General features: G+C 32.7%; 1 protein-coding gene across 1 annotated transcript; it reads left to right on the top strand.

Moving 5' to 3' along the window:
* Positions 1-8,495: 8,495 nt before the first annotated feature.
* LOC128166032 (uncharacterized) lies at positions 8,496-14,856 on the top strand. The gene is made up of 10 exons (XM_052830945.1): positions 8,496-8,622; positions 8,720-8,773; positions 9,766-9,891; positions 10,527-10,811; positions 10,898-11,206; positions 11,285-11,569; positions 12,552-12,863; positions 13,852-13,905; positions 14,076-14,426; positions 14,528-14,856. Exons 3-10 carry the CDS (start codon positions 9,774-9,776, stop codon positions 14,854-14,856), a joined length of 2,043 nt encoding a protein of 680 aa, XP_052686905.1. The 5' UTR covers positions 8,496-8,622; positions 8,720-8,773; positions 9,766-9,773.
* The last annotated feature ends 702 nt before the right edge of the window (positions 14,857-15,558 follow it).

Here is a 15,558-nt window from a genome sequence, read left to right on the forward strand (position 1 = left end):
CATGCGATCCGCCGACGTCGCTTTTTCTGGCGTTTTCAAAGACATGTTCTTGCCGTAAACTCCTTTAAATATCCTCTGCTCAATTAAAAAAGGCTTTAAATGACGTATGAAAATGACGTTCACAATTCTGACTACGTCACAGTTGAATACTTTGACGTTTTTACCCGTATTAAAAATACTGTTAATATTCTTATCTGAAAACTCAATCTCGAAGTTTGGACAATTTTGACAATGGGCCGTTCGTGCTTTTCGCGACACTTTAATACAGTAAAATTTAAGTTTGATTTTAATGAAAACATTCAAAACTACTTTAATCTGATTTGGAATTTTACGACAAATATGTTGGTATACAATATGCATATATTAACCCGTTTAAAATGACAAAAACGCGATTGTCCACGAACTTTTTGGACAGCCCTTGTACATTAAACAACTTTTGTAAATTTGTCCTGATGATTTTCAGCTGTCATCTTTATATGCAGTAAAGTCGACAAAAGAAATACAACACGCTTCCAAATCTTAAAAGTGCTGTAACCCTTTTATATTTAAAACTTTCCTTGTGCTGTATAGCAAGTTAATAACGCTGGAGGAAAAGAATACAAAGAAATGGCTGGGGCATATACTCAGTAGTGTAACCCCGTTTTGTCATTCCGTCCTTCCGTTCTTCTGTCATTCTGTAAATGATTCACTTTCCGATCATTATCTCAATAACCGTTGCTGAAAGCTCAAGTGAACTTTTCTGATCCCTTTTTGTCCGGCGTCCGTCTGTCAGTCTGGCTTTCTGTCTCACCGTAAACTTTTAAAATTTTCGACTTCTTCTCAAAATCACTGGACCGATTTCAAGTAAACTTGACACAAAGGATCCTTAGGTAAAGGGGATTCAAGTAAATCCTTAAAAATCTTCTCTGAACTTATTAGCCACAAAAAAGCCGTAACGTGTGTGGAAGCATCCTCAGGTAGAGTAGATCCAAGTTTGTTTAAATCATGATCCCCAGGGGGAAGGGTTGGGCAACAGTTGGTTGGGGGGGGGTCGAAATTTTGCATATTAGAACTAATAAAGTAGATCTTTAAAAATCTTCTTCTCTGAAACTGATCAACCAGAAAAGCTGAACTTGTATGGAAGCATCCCCAGGTAGTGTAGATTCAAGTTTGTTCAAATCATGATCCCCGGGGGTAGGGGGGGGCAACAATGGGGATAGAATTTTACATATAAATATGTAGAAAAAAATATTTAATCTTCTCGATTGGCCTGAAAAGCTGCGAATTATGTGGAAAAATCCTTAGGTTATGTAGATTTAAGTTTGTTCAAATTATGATCTGCAGGGTAGGGTTGGGTCACAATGGGGAAATTTTTTTTTTTACCTATCTAGAATATATAGAGAAAAATCTTTCAAAATCTTCTTCTCAAAATCCATTTGGTCAGAAAAGCTGAAACTTGTGTGGATGTATCCTTAGGTAGTGTAGATTCAAGATTGTTCAAATCTTAGCCCGCAGGGAAAGGGTCGGGTCACAATGGGGGTTGAATTTTAAATAAGAATATATAGAGAAAAATCTTTAAAGATCTTTTCAGAAACGGATTGGGCAGAAAAACTGAAACTTGTGTGGAAGCATGCACAGGTAGAGAAGATTCAAGTTTGTTTAAATCATGATCCCTCGGGGTAGGATGGGGCCACAATTGGGGGGGGGGGTGTAAAATTTTTACAAAGGAACATATAGGGAAATTTTTAAAAAATCATTTTCTTAAACACAATCTAGAAAAGCTGTAACTCTTGTCATTTCTGATAGTTTAGTTTAAAATTTGTCAAAATCATAATTGTTAGGAGTAGGGTGGGGCCAACGGGTGGGCGGGGGGGGGGGGGGTTGCTCCAACTTTACAAAAAAAAATATACAGGATCTATGATACTACATTGTTCAGATATTTTGTATTTGCCTACGTAAACCTGATGTTATTTTGTCTATTGTTGCTTAGGTGAGCGTTGTGGCCCATGGGCTTCCTGTTTGTGTATAAAGTTATTTTCAAACATCTCGGATATTTGTTGCTACAAATATTTTTAGATTATTCCATTGATTCTAGTTTAATTGCAATGAGATTGCATTTAAAGGGCATTTTTTTCAATAACCTTAATTTGTATTGTAATAAATGAGAACAATAACGTAAATGAAAAAAAAATAAAAAATTGACGAATAGATGTGTAAAGGTCGGGTAAAACCATTCATTATTGAAACACAGTGCAGGAATGGCAGTGTACAGTTTTGTGTAGGCTTTTCGTCGAAGCGAGTAAACATATTGAACACGTAGCTCTGCGCACAGTCGAAGCAATGTCTTTGTAATTATAATCAAATGAATTGATCAATGGATTTAAAAAGCTTCTGGAACAATTCAATACGTTAGGATAATAATCTGTCAAATGTATTTAAGTTGTACATATTCTTTATGCAATATGATTTTCAAGTGAACATTTTGATAATATCCAGGGTCACACTTCAAGATTGAAATCATTATTATGTACAAAATACAATCATTATTACCGAATCGAGGACTTGTAAAGGTAGATATACATCTAAAGAGAAAAATCTGACCTTGTTTCTGATGCTATTGCAAATAAATATTAAAATACGTTTGGTCATAAACTGTCAATAGTATAAAAGTACATATTCTTTATGCAATATGAGTTTCAAGTTAACATTTTGATAATCAATATCCAGGGTCACACTTCAAGATTGAAATCATTGCAGTAAAACACGCTTATAACAGAGCGCCAGGGACGGGCGATAATACTTCGTTATAAGCGAAATCCGTTATATCCGTCAAGTTTACAACATGTAATAAAGTCACGGGGAATGAAAATTATAAGTGTCAATTCATTGTGAGTGTGTTCGCTATATCCATGTTTTACTAATTTTTTAAAAAATACAACATTATCATTAAATCGAAGATATGTATAGGTTGATTTTTAACTCAAGAGAAAAATCTGACCTTGCTTCTGATGCTATTGCAAATAAAATAGAAAAATCACAAGAACATTACGAGATGTAATTATTACATATTGTATGCGTATCGCAAAAGCATTCTGATTTCACTGTACGGGTAGTTCTGTTAAAAGCATTGTGAAGTTTGCTTTGGAGAAAAATGGTTTCGGATGATAAGTTAACTAAACAGAATGACATTGGTATGGATGGACAGTTTTTAAATACTTTTTAAATGACGAAAAACACAAATTGTTTTTGACCCCCCTCCCCTCCCCCAATAAGTAAAACTACCTTATTCATATAAGAAACATTATAAGACGCAAAGGATGTTAGGAGTTAAAAGAATCCCTAATTTAGGTGCTTGCGGTCATTTAGTGTATGGTGCACGCTAGGTACCTCCAGAGAATTGCAGGTTGCATTACAGTATTGAATTTCACAATATATAGTTTGTGCCACAGGGGCCAAGCCCGTTTTAACATTAATTTCAATGTAACCATAAATAAAGAAAGGGGTCGAACTCTGACCCAGATAAAAAAACTGCCAGCTCGCTTCAAAAGCCTATTAAATTAATTATTTTTTATAACACTTGCAGTATGCGTGTATTTTTCAGAAAAATAATGTCTAAGATACACTTATGCCGAATTTCAAGTGGATGGGTTTTAAAATAGCGGAGATATATACGTCATTATTCTTTCGAATTCGCCAGTTTATTTTTACTCGGACATTTACCGGTCCAGGGCTAACGATGGGATTTTGCCTCTGACAACAGCAGTATTGCAACAAGTCGAGAAACATTCGCACTAATCTTTTAAAATCTCACATCAAATGCACGCTACTTACATCCTTAAATTCCGATAAAATTCCGTAAATACTCTCGAAACTGAACTTTTATTCTGCAGCCACATTGACTTCTGACAGGGCCAGCCATTTTGACGTCTTCGAGAAATACTGATTCTGATTGGACCATCAGGAATATTAACCAATGAAATTGAGTTTAACATTTTCTATCACAATGGCCGGTCTGGTCAGAAGAAGTTGATATGGCTGCAGAATAAAAGTGAAGTTTGGAGAGTATTTACGGAATTTTATCGGAATTTAAGGATGTAAGTAGCGTGCATTTGATGTGAGATTTTAAAAGATTAGTGCGAATGTTTCTCGACTTGTTGCAATACTGCTATTGTCAGAGGCAAAATCCCATCGTGAGCCCTGGACCGGTAAATGTCCGAGTAAAAATAAACTGGCGAATTCGAGAGAATAATGACGTATATCTTCGCTACTTTAAGACCCATCAACTTGAAATTCGGCATGAGTGTATCTTAGACATTATTTTTTTTGAAAAATACACGCATATTGCAAGTGTTATAAAAAATAATTGATTTATTAGGCTTTTGAATCGAGCTTGTAGTTTTTTTTTATCTGGGTCAGAGTTCGACCCCTTTCCTTATTTATGGTTACATTGAAATTAATGTTAAAACGGGCTTGACCCCTGTGGTTTGTGCATGTGTTTAAAAATTACCACTCACGAAATGGATAAGCATATCATTGATGTTCCCTTGTATTATTACGAATGTTGGGGAAATCTGAGAGAACTAGATTACCTCAGAATTATGCACTTATCTTTCATGAATTTGAGTTGAGAACTGGGTTGAGTAATTTCAAAATGTTGGTGATGTAAGGGTTATATAATTTACATGTTTTTTAACTATTTTTTTTCAACACCCTTCGCAGGCAGAATCACACTTCATTTCAAGGGTAAATTCGGAAATGATTTTCCTCAGCTACATGTATATGTATTGGGATGAATCTTAAGGGAAATTATGTTTGACATCCTTACGCCTTGCAGGTTAAGATACTGTTAAACGGTATTTTAGAGATGTGGATGTTATGGATATCAAAAAATTATTTGCAGGTATTTCAATGTTACAAAAAGCAAATCACAAATGGAATAATATTTATTCTGCAATAATCCTTTGAAAGGAGGAGGAATTCTTAAAGAAATCAAGTAAAACTAGTTATTTGTGACAGATACGTTGCATTGGTTTCAAAAAGGGGGGTGGGGTGGCTGACAGAAATTGCAAGGAGAACTCGGAAGTCATAATTATACAAAGATTAATAGAACAAAAAACTTTCACATCTTGATTAGAATCATGTTATATGTGTAATATTGTTAAGGCAAGCAAAATGACCTTCGAGTATGACCCACAAACATCATGGTTTGTGTGAAAAAAATATTAATTCATTAACATTTCTTTTAATTTTTTTGCGATACAATAAAATGTCTACTTTGCGACGTCCACGCCAAAGGAGTGTTTATTGCAGAAAAACTGCTGAAATGCAAAGTACTGTGCTCCAGACAAAACATTCTGGGCATATAGCACACGCACCTGACGTTATATATTTTTTCTCATAATAAAGATAAAAACCGTCTATATCCATTAATAAAGAAGGTACACATCACCGCCATCTTTTATTTCAATGTGTCGCATTAGCTAGAAGTTTCACTTAAAACTGACAGCTATAAAATTATTTTGCTATCCTCTCCGTCTCCTGATTGGTCCATCAACATCTAAGCTTACAACAAATTCAACCAATATGGCGCATTACACTTGTCAGTAATATCCTTCAATCTGCGTCATACGCCTGTTGCATATAGAAATCAAAATACAAACTTCAATCATCATTACAATCGTTGTCTTAATCGTAGAGTAATCGTTGTACTTAATTGTATCAAATATCAAAGGATTTAGAAGTCTATTGTGGAGATTGGGACTGTTGAGATTTGTCAATATGGTCATTCGGGCTTTATACATGTAGATACTGACGTCAGGATCCAAATCGTTACCTAAATCGTGGTCATCTTTCATCTTGATCGTGAAAAGAACCGCTATCATAATCATGCCCTATCGCAACAAAGGACACCGGTTCGTAATGAGCGTATCGTTACAACACGAATTCATATGCACGTACACAAATTAGCGACTCGTGTTGTAATGTTCGGATCAGATCGAGATCACATCGAAAATTATATGTTGGCTATTTTATCGGCTATTTTATCGGAACGTATTTTAACGTATCTAAACGGACAATGAGATCGTGATAGATTGCATCACCTAAAATATGTCTATTTGGACCTTACTGTTTCAAAGCTCAATAAATCGCGTAAGCACGTATCGACTCGCATCATCTCGTACCTAAGTCTAAATTATACAGAAGTTCAACGATTAGTTTCGATTTGTCAATCGTAGTGTTATTTATCGCCAGTGGGAACCTAGAATAGCTCATTGTATGTTTAGAACTACGCGCACAGTTGTTTAACTGCGGATCGAAGCTACCCGTACAGACAAGTAAGAGCTACGCGTACAGTGGACAATATCGAGGTAAGCTAAAAAAAATTAGGTTTCGAAGAATTTATTGCTTTCTTCATACATGTAAGTTTTTTGTCTCAACATGTCAGGAATTTTTGTTTACAACAAGAAACATTATTTTTTTGTCAAAGAAAAAAATCTAGATATTGTGATTCAATTTCTTATTGAAATTTTGTACTGTTCTGATCCAATACGATTTTTCCGATAGAGAAATTTAATGATATAACTAAGGATAGAAATGGGGAGTTTAAACTTAATCTAGTTTACTATTGCATAAAAAGCGAGACACTGTCCGTCAAGATATTAGCTATTTACGTATTTTCACCCTACGATAAAAATACTGTACGCAGCGCTAATTGTTCTCTCGCTTCGACAAACAGCGCTACCCAAAACGGTACACATCCGTTCCTTCACTGTGTGAAAGACCTTGAACCACCAAAGTTCGAAGAAATCAAATCGAAACTTGATAATTAAGCATGCAACGAACCGTAATTCTGCAATGATGACGTAAGCAAAACACTTTAAATACCAAGCCGAATAATTAGACTTTTATCGGAAGTAAACGGACAGTGAAGAATAAGAATCCTTAACAAGGTTCGTATGATGTTGACCAATGATGTATTTACTTTTTTGTGGATGAAAGTACTAAAATTCAAAAAGAAAAGATTCGACGTCCATTTATAGACTAATCTTCTGAAATTTAAAATGTCACTGGCACTTTTTAAAGATTTTAAATGCAACACATAGTTCTCTAACCACTTTACGGAATCCTCAATCATAAAAAAAGAGCATACAATTAGATGTATAAAATGTGACAGGAACCCGAAAAGATACATAACAAGATGGGGTGTCATCGCCCTGTCCTGTTATTAAAAAAATTAATGACGGAAGTTATCAAAGGTGGAGGTAGGGTGATGAGCTAATAAAAAAATTAAACCTTCAACAACCGTTTACAAAATGATATCAATAAGATGCGAATGCCTCTAAAATATGTTTGGACTTTGCGCATGCGCAATATATGTTTTATTCAAAGTTCTGAAAATACTCATACCCTACTTAAACAATAATTACCATTAACGTTTTAACAGAATTTGTCGTGGAAAAAATAATTATCGAAATATGGTCACTGCAAAATAGTACTGAGGGACATTCATTAAATAAAGCAGGCAAACAACTTTTTGTCATCTTATATAACGATCTTATTAGCAACTTCATCGAGTAATAATGATCGGAATCTACTATGAACAGATCTAAAACAATGTTATTTGTTCATACCAAGATGTTTTCTGTTTTTAGTTGTCTAATTGACCTTTATAATACACCGGTATCAATCAATTTGACACAGTGTTTTGTGTATTGGACAGTTTGAGACGTCATCAAGTAAAGGTTACACAAAATCAGTAACGTCAAATTAAATCTTAATTTTCATAATTATCATTTGAAGATTTCTTTAGCAAAAAACATGCATGCACAGGTTTGTCTTGTTTGTCTTGTAGTCGTGTTTAATTTTATTTGTTAAAGCTGCTTGGTCCGATTTTATACCAAATTTTATGCACGCTTTTAAACGATGGCTATGCTTAGTATATGTATAATAATAGACATTGCAGTTGTTTACCCAGTCAATTAAGCCAAATTTCAATGAAGAAAAATACGTACAAAATCTGCTAACAAAACATACGACATTAAAAGGTACCGCGTTATTTCGCCTCATGTTAAATTTCACCCCTGACGACGATACGGGTGTGTTTGTATTACGAATTTGACGTCGCTTTAAATAAAGGTCGAAATGGTCAGACAAATGATCAGACAAATTACAAATAAACATGTGTACGTTTTGTTCGCCAATATTTCTAAAGCCTGCTTTCTTTACAATCGATGCAAAGCATGCGGGTTGGATAACCCCAATCATTCGGGGGATGAAACCATGCGGTTTCCTTTTCTAAACATTCCCGTGATGCATTTTGGTTTGTTTTTTCGTTTGCCCAAAGAGAAATTATTTTTGTTTACTTTGAATATTTCTAACTTAGAAAGGAGATTGATTCTGCTGGTGTAAATAGGAGAAAGTCCATAACTTTGTAAGATAAATGATTTGTATGACCAAAATTTTGATACTGTAATTACGAAAAAATCGGACCAAGCAGCTTTAAATATCTGTTATTCAGGTTAAAGCTCCTCGCAATGCAGGCTATCTTACGAGGATTTTAGAATGGTATTTCAAACCTCCTTTTGTGAGTTCATCGGGTATGAACATGCCTCCATACGTAGAAGTATAAAGACAGACGAAGAGGTAACACAATAAATTGAAATGATTTGTCCTTACTTGATATGTTCCTGTCTTTACTTCACGTTCTTGTTATAATGATCATTGTGTTTTAAATTTCAAGGTACATGGTTCACTGGCTCCACAAACGTTTGGATAAACGAAAATCACTGTAAAGGTATTACAATGTATTTAATAATTGTCGGTTAACTGAACATATTTCACAATGATAACAAAACAAATTTAAAAAGTTAATGTAATGCATATTAATATACCACCTGCATTATGCACTAACAATTACATAAAATATTTACTTAAAAAAAATAAGTATCTATCATAACCATGATCCCATTTGACAATACGGATTATAGTTTAGCAAAGGTGGTACCCATAGATTTTTACTAATTCATAAGATACAAGAAGTTTAAATTAATATCCGTATTCCAAATAAATTTCTGATGAAAGAACAATTTATATATAGATTTGACATTGAAATTAATAACGATCTGCTCTTCGCTCCCCAAAGGGAATATTTGCAACCCAATTCAACTTCTTTGATATTTTTTTCTCATTTTATTTAAATTATTAATCATAAAACAAATTTTATCATTTTGATAATTTCAAAATTGTTTCTCATGATCTCATGAAGAAATTGATCTGTAATTTGACAATGGTAAACCAATATTTTGTTTGAAGAATTATCTGCTCAAAATAACAAAATATGATGATTGAATTTACTATGCTGCGCTATTAAGCTGAAGTCGATCACCATAAATATGTATCAGTTATCTTTTTAATTTTTACATCAAAAGGTATATTCAAAAAAATTTGAGAAATAAATCATGCTGCACTAAATTTTGTTTTTGTTTGTAAAATAATCTATCAAGATTCAATATCTCATATTGGGTTTTGACTAAATAAGTACATCAAAAGTAACACTGAAATGCCGTTGCCAAAATGTAATTCCAAAGTGAATTTTGAAAAACAAGATGGTGGTATAGCACAAATGTTTGATGTTATTTTTCTGATAAAGCAGTTGTCAGTTCAAACATGTACAGAATATGTGTGTCCTAAATACCTGCGTGTAGTCAAACTGTTGAAAAATTGGATTCAGATCTCCCAAAAAAATCTCCCTAGAAGATAAGCTTTTTATGAATGCTATACTTTTAGGATTTTGTATGGCTGTTGAATGTACCCAAGTATTGCCAATGGCGAATATGCCTCTTGAAAGTACACGGACCAGCACTCTTTCCACCAATGATATCAACCATAATTGTGTAGATGTGACAACCGTTCGTAAGTTATGAGTAATAAACAATGATATAATTTGCTTTAAGGTCAAGATCTAGTAAATGAAAGGTGCCTACAGGTTTATGACATTTAAGATATAAATTCTTTTAATGATGCTTAATAACAATATCTTTGTTTCATAGGGTGTACCAGGGCTTAAACTTTTCGTAAACACAATGAAATATCGTATTTAAAGTACATCATAATTAAGATACATTCACTGGTTTGGAATTTTTAAAGTTTACAATACATTGTTTTTAACCAAAAAATATGTTTTAAAATTTTTTGGACACATAATTTTTTTTAAAAATCCCCAGTGGGATTCGAACTCATGAATAACAGATCCATAGAGAACATGTAGGTGTCCCACTCTATCTTTAACGGTATATATCTATTTTGTACCCAAACAAATTTTATCAGAACAAACTGTCGTTTCAAATGGGAATCATACATGTTGTGACGATGTAACATTCCACCTTAAGTTGTATAATTTGCAGTGATATTTAACTTTGTATATTATCACAGTGAAAAAAATTGGGTCGGGTCGCCAACATAGCAAAAACAGCGTTAAAAACGACACATAAGGCTTTAATTACTTCAATGAGTAAATTTTTAAGGTTTAAACTTATGTATTTTTTCAGATGAAGCCGTCAGAAAAGCGTTTGGGTTCATAAAAGAAAATCTCATGTTTGACATTTTGCAAGATGAACTTGTGCAGCGAAAACTACTTCTTGAAAACGAAAAAGATGATTATGTGTGTAAAGACGGGGCCAGTCATTTTATAAATGAAAGACTCATCAAACTCATCATCAAGAAAAAAAGATGCAAAGAATTTGTTCAACTCCTTGGAGAAATGCCTTGTCATAAAAAAATCTTTGATAAAATTTTGGAGGTTCAGAGGAAGGATAGAGAGTCGACACCAATGGGTATATTAATAAAAGGAAAATATTCCTCTTGTTAAGTATCCATATAAACAATTAAGTTAGCATTTCCATAATGTTTGATTTTCCAGGTGCTTTGCAGAGGGAAACTCCTTTTATACCAACAGAACAACTGTTGCAGAAACACGCTGCTTTTCTTTACTGGGAACTCGAGCCTCGTGAAATTGCAGATGAAATGTTTCAAGAAGGTCACCTTACCCTTAGTGACCACGATGATATAACAGACCTCAGACAAAAGTATAAAAGACTCAGAGAACTTCTGGAGATATTGAAGAAAAAAAATGACTTGTATGAACCTTTTTGGTGTACGTTACAGTCCTTGGAGTATACAACAGTGTTAGATACATTACGAACGGATAAAGTATTTAAAAACGAACTCTGTAAGTAACATTCACTTGTTGTACTTTAAGCTAGCGTAGATTTTTCTCTGTAACCACAGACAATATTTTTTTTTGTAGCCGATTACGCTCTTTGTATACAACACAGCTTTACTCTTCTTCAAGACGAACTTCCGGACATTGACTTTGCTACAACCATCATTGAAAATATGCTTGATAAATCAAATTTAAGCGACATACACAGTACTACAAGTGTCAGGCGCAAAAAATCCAAGCTGCTGAAAATCCTTATAATGAAAGGAACATCTGCTTGCGTGGAACTTTTCAAGGCAATAGAAATTTATTTGAAAAGAATAGATTTGATACAAAAAATGAAAAGTAGAAGCGAGGCGATATTGCGAAGAGGTAATGTTTGCTTAATAAATGACAATATTTGTTAATTAAAATGAACATGTGCATTATTAAAAGGGGAAAAATCCTTCGTGTATAAGTATCTGTTTAATATTAAGTCTTATGGTTAGATACATATTTAATTGATATGTAAATGTTTCATAAAAGGCATTAATATTTTGTTTAAGAAATGAATTTATGAAATTCATTTCTTTTTGGGAGTTGATTTTAATCAACTCTCCTATGCAGTTACTCGGGCAAACCGAAAGTGAAACACCGCTGACAACATATAGTTCTAACCGATAAATTCGATGTAATGTTCTTAAGCATTGTTTTTCAACGACACTTATCTATTGATACCTTTTAAAAAGTCAGATTTTAAACGGTACGGATAATTTTGATATTTTTTGAAGTCGTATATTTTATTTATTCCTACGTCAGAGTTCAATATAGTCTCGTTCAACCAAACGCTCGGATGTCTCTGTTAATCTCCGACAATCAGAGAGTATCTCTTGCTTGTCGGAGATTAACGTAGACAGCTGAGAGTCTGGTTGAATAAGACTAGAGATCAATTTCGCTTGGGTCCATACAATTTCTCCTCACTATTTCGATAACTGATATGTAGTTTGATGGAATAATTCTTTGAATATTACACAACATGCTTCATATTGGGTTTTCACGAAATTCCTGTGGGAGAATTCATATTAATAAAAATGTGCGTAATTCATATACATAGGAAACTACTTGCCATGCAAAATAACATATCGTTGATTTCAAAATAATTAATAATCGATAAAATCAACTCCCGTCAATACTTCAGTACTTTGATTTAAGCAGTGTGATTCTTTTTACCTACTATTTATTTTGAAGTATCATAAAGTACAATGAAATAAATCGTTTTATTCAAGAAATCCTTTTTGGTTACTGATGAAAAGTTTTAGATTCCACCTGAGATTTTATTTTATACTATATTTGATTCTACCATATTTATTATCAGGTAAGCCGACTTTGTCTCCCAGTCTTCAACCTCTGACAATAGCATGCCTTAAAGAGCATAAACAATTTTTGCGAGATCAACTGGAACCTTTAGATATATGTGACTTCTTGTTTGAGGAAAAAGCATTAGAGGTTTTTAATCATGACATGATTACAGAGAATGGACGGCGAAAAAAACAGATAAAACGTCTTCTTGAAACGGTTGAGGGGAATGAAAACTGCTTTCATTTTTTCTTGTACATTCTCCAAAAAGATGAATATATGTATGTTCTCGAGGAACTTAAAAGACCTGCTTCAGAAATTATTCAAGCTGGTATGTTTTATCTTCTACTAATAAAATTGTTGTTTTTTCTTTTTAAATCTGTGTTCTTAACGCAACGAGTCCCAATACAATTTGAAATGCATGCCTTTGCTCAGCATTTTATTTTTATATATTAATTGTGCTACGTTATAACCTTTTTGAATATTTATTCAAAATTAACGTTATAACGTTCATGTGCTTTTAGGACATGCTGAGTAAAATGTTTAAAAAGCCCTTATATTATAATCGTTTTACTGGTGTTGTAAAAAAGCATATCCTTCCAAGAAAATGGTTTCGCGTGCACATAAGAGGCGACTATCAAATGTAGATTTTTTTTAATCTTTAAAAAACTAACCTGACATAATAAGGAATTTCACCAATAAATGAATATATAACATTATTTATTAAAAGTATTTTTTGTTCAGAAAAGAGAGATCTAAAAATCTTTAATCTTTTGAAAAAATGGCGTAGTAATAAAACATCATGCGAACTGTCGCCGATCGCTCTAAAGGCTTTAGAGCGATCGGCGACAGCATTAACACCTTCTTTAAGAATTTGAACAAATGTTTATAATGTAGCTGTTCTTAAGAAGTTTAGTAGTAGCTTTAAATTTTGTGTTCATTGTTTTCTACTCATGTAATTTATTTTTTGGTCCTGAAGAAGGAACTGGTTGCCCCGGAAATCTGACAATTTCTATTGTTCGTGTCGTTAGCCATTTTTGTGCTTTATATATTCAATTTACTGGCTTAGTAACTATATATTAGATCCGACACTTTAAAGATGCCTAGTGTTGTTGATTCTATTCAGTGCTTTATATATATATATATATATATATATATATATATATATATATATATATATATATATATATATATATATACATAACTGCCTGAAGAGCCAGGAATGGCGAAAACGTTTGAGGTTAATAGGATCAATTTGTGATTTTATTCTGGATATTTATTATTTTTAAATTATATATATATATATTCTATTTGTTCAGAAAAGAAAAATCAACCGGAAATGAGAGTATTTAACAGGGTAGAAAAAATATCAGGTAAAACTCTTACAACTTTAAACATTGATGAGTAATTCTATTTTTAATGAATTATATCTTTTACGAAGATCATCTTTTCTATGTGTGTATCCAATTTACGAAAAAAAAAAATAGATTAATTGGCACTTTCCGTTTGATTAGTGAGATAATATTTGTTAACTTTTTTCCAGGTCATATACAAAATAAAACCATTTTAGTTCAGCTGACAGAAGAGGGTCACACTGAATCTCGGATAGAACAAGCTTTATATAATGAATCCTCTAATACTGGGATTTTGAGTGAAGTTATGACACATCAACTGGACCTCGAGACTGTTTCCCACGGATCCGTAGTCCTTCAGTTAAGACCAATCACTGACCAAGCTGTTCAAACCTTGCTTAATGCCAAACATAACAATAAATTAGTGGAAATGATTTATGGTATGCTGAAACAAGTCGATATTGAAAAGATATTAAATGACACAGAACCGTTAAAAATCAGGGTCAACGTTTGTTACGCTAATTCAGTAGAAGGAAAGCCAGGTAAGTTACCACACGGTTTAAATAAGATTAAGGAATAGTCTCAAGAGTATGCGAAATATTAATATTATTAAGCATGATCAAATCCTTTTATTTTGATTTAGATGGGGAAATTACAAACGCTGCACTGATCAAAAAAAGAGTGAAGGCATACAGAAATGATCTTCTCAATGAATTAGAGCCGAAGGCTTTAGCTTCCCTGTTATCAAAATCAGAAATCTTTACCGAAAATGACATTGAATTTGTTAAAAAAGCTCATGGTTGTTCTGGAAGAGTTGAAAATCTGTTGTCACTTGTTGAAAATGGAGATTCTCAGGTGGTTGAAGAGTTTGTGAAGATCTTGAATGATCTTGGATATAGTCATATTGTGCAGTTGATTGATCCTCCTGATATTCATAACAAAGCAGGCAAGAACTTACCAGACATTTCATGAACACATATCTGCAAGTTTATTGACTTAAATTTTATTTATGTATATTAAAACAGTATCTATTTTGTATTGCAGAAAATATCAGAGAGAAAATAACGGCTAAGTACAAACAAATTCTTGATGAAATGCAAATTAAATTAGCTAGAGATACATTATCAAAGTGTATTGGAGATGTAGATGGAATGATGGAAAAAATTTTGCCCAAAAATGGTAATCGCAGACAGAGGATGAGCCATTTTCTTCAGTTTATTCTTCAAGATGACCACAATATGATTGAATTTGAGAAAGTTTTGAGACAAAATGGGTTGGATGAACTGTTAATAATAGAAGGAAATGTTAATGGGGATGATATGGCTACAAATGATATAGGTAGACTTCAAGTAAACTATATTAATATGTATCATAGCAGATTGTTATTTTTAGTAATACTCTATAAGTGATATTTTTAATTTCGTACTATTTATATTTCATACATATGTAGTAATTTCTTATCATAACATATTATTTCTGGAATATATATATATATATATATATATATATATATATATATATATATATATATATATATATATATATATATATATTCTTTTTCTTTTAAATTTTCCCCTGCAGATTTACTCTTGCTTAACTACTATTAGTATTTCCTTGTTTAAGAACAAATATGTTTCAAACTGTTTCAAATGATTTTATTTTTTATTAGACTTC

Source organism: Crassostrea angulata, chromosome 10 (genome assembly GCF_025612915.1).
Source record: "Crassostrea angulata isolate pt1a10 chromosome 10, ASM2561291v2, whole genome shotgun sequence".
NCBI classification, from domain to species: Eukaryota; Metazoa; Mollusca; class Bivalvia; order Ostreida; family Ostreidae; genus Magallana; species Magallana angulata.

What these genes read in the sequence shown, in the direction of transcription:
- LOC128166032 (XM_052830945.1), top strand. Translation starts at nt 9,774, where the DNA reads ATGGCTGTTGAATGTACCCAAGTATTGCCAATGGCGAATATGCCTCTT. An exon ending in TGTAGATGTGACAACCGTTC is followed by an intron (nt 9,892 to 10,526) that starts GTAAGTTATGAG and finishes GTATTTTTTCAG; the next exon opens with ATGAAGCCGTCAGAAAAGCG. An exon ending in TAGAGAGTCGACACCAATGG is followed by an intron (nt 10,812 to 10,897) that starts GTATATTAATAA and finishes TTGATTTTCCAG; the next exon opens with GTGCTTTGCAGAGGGAAACT.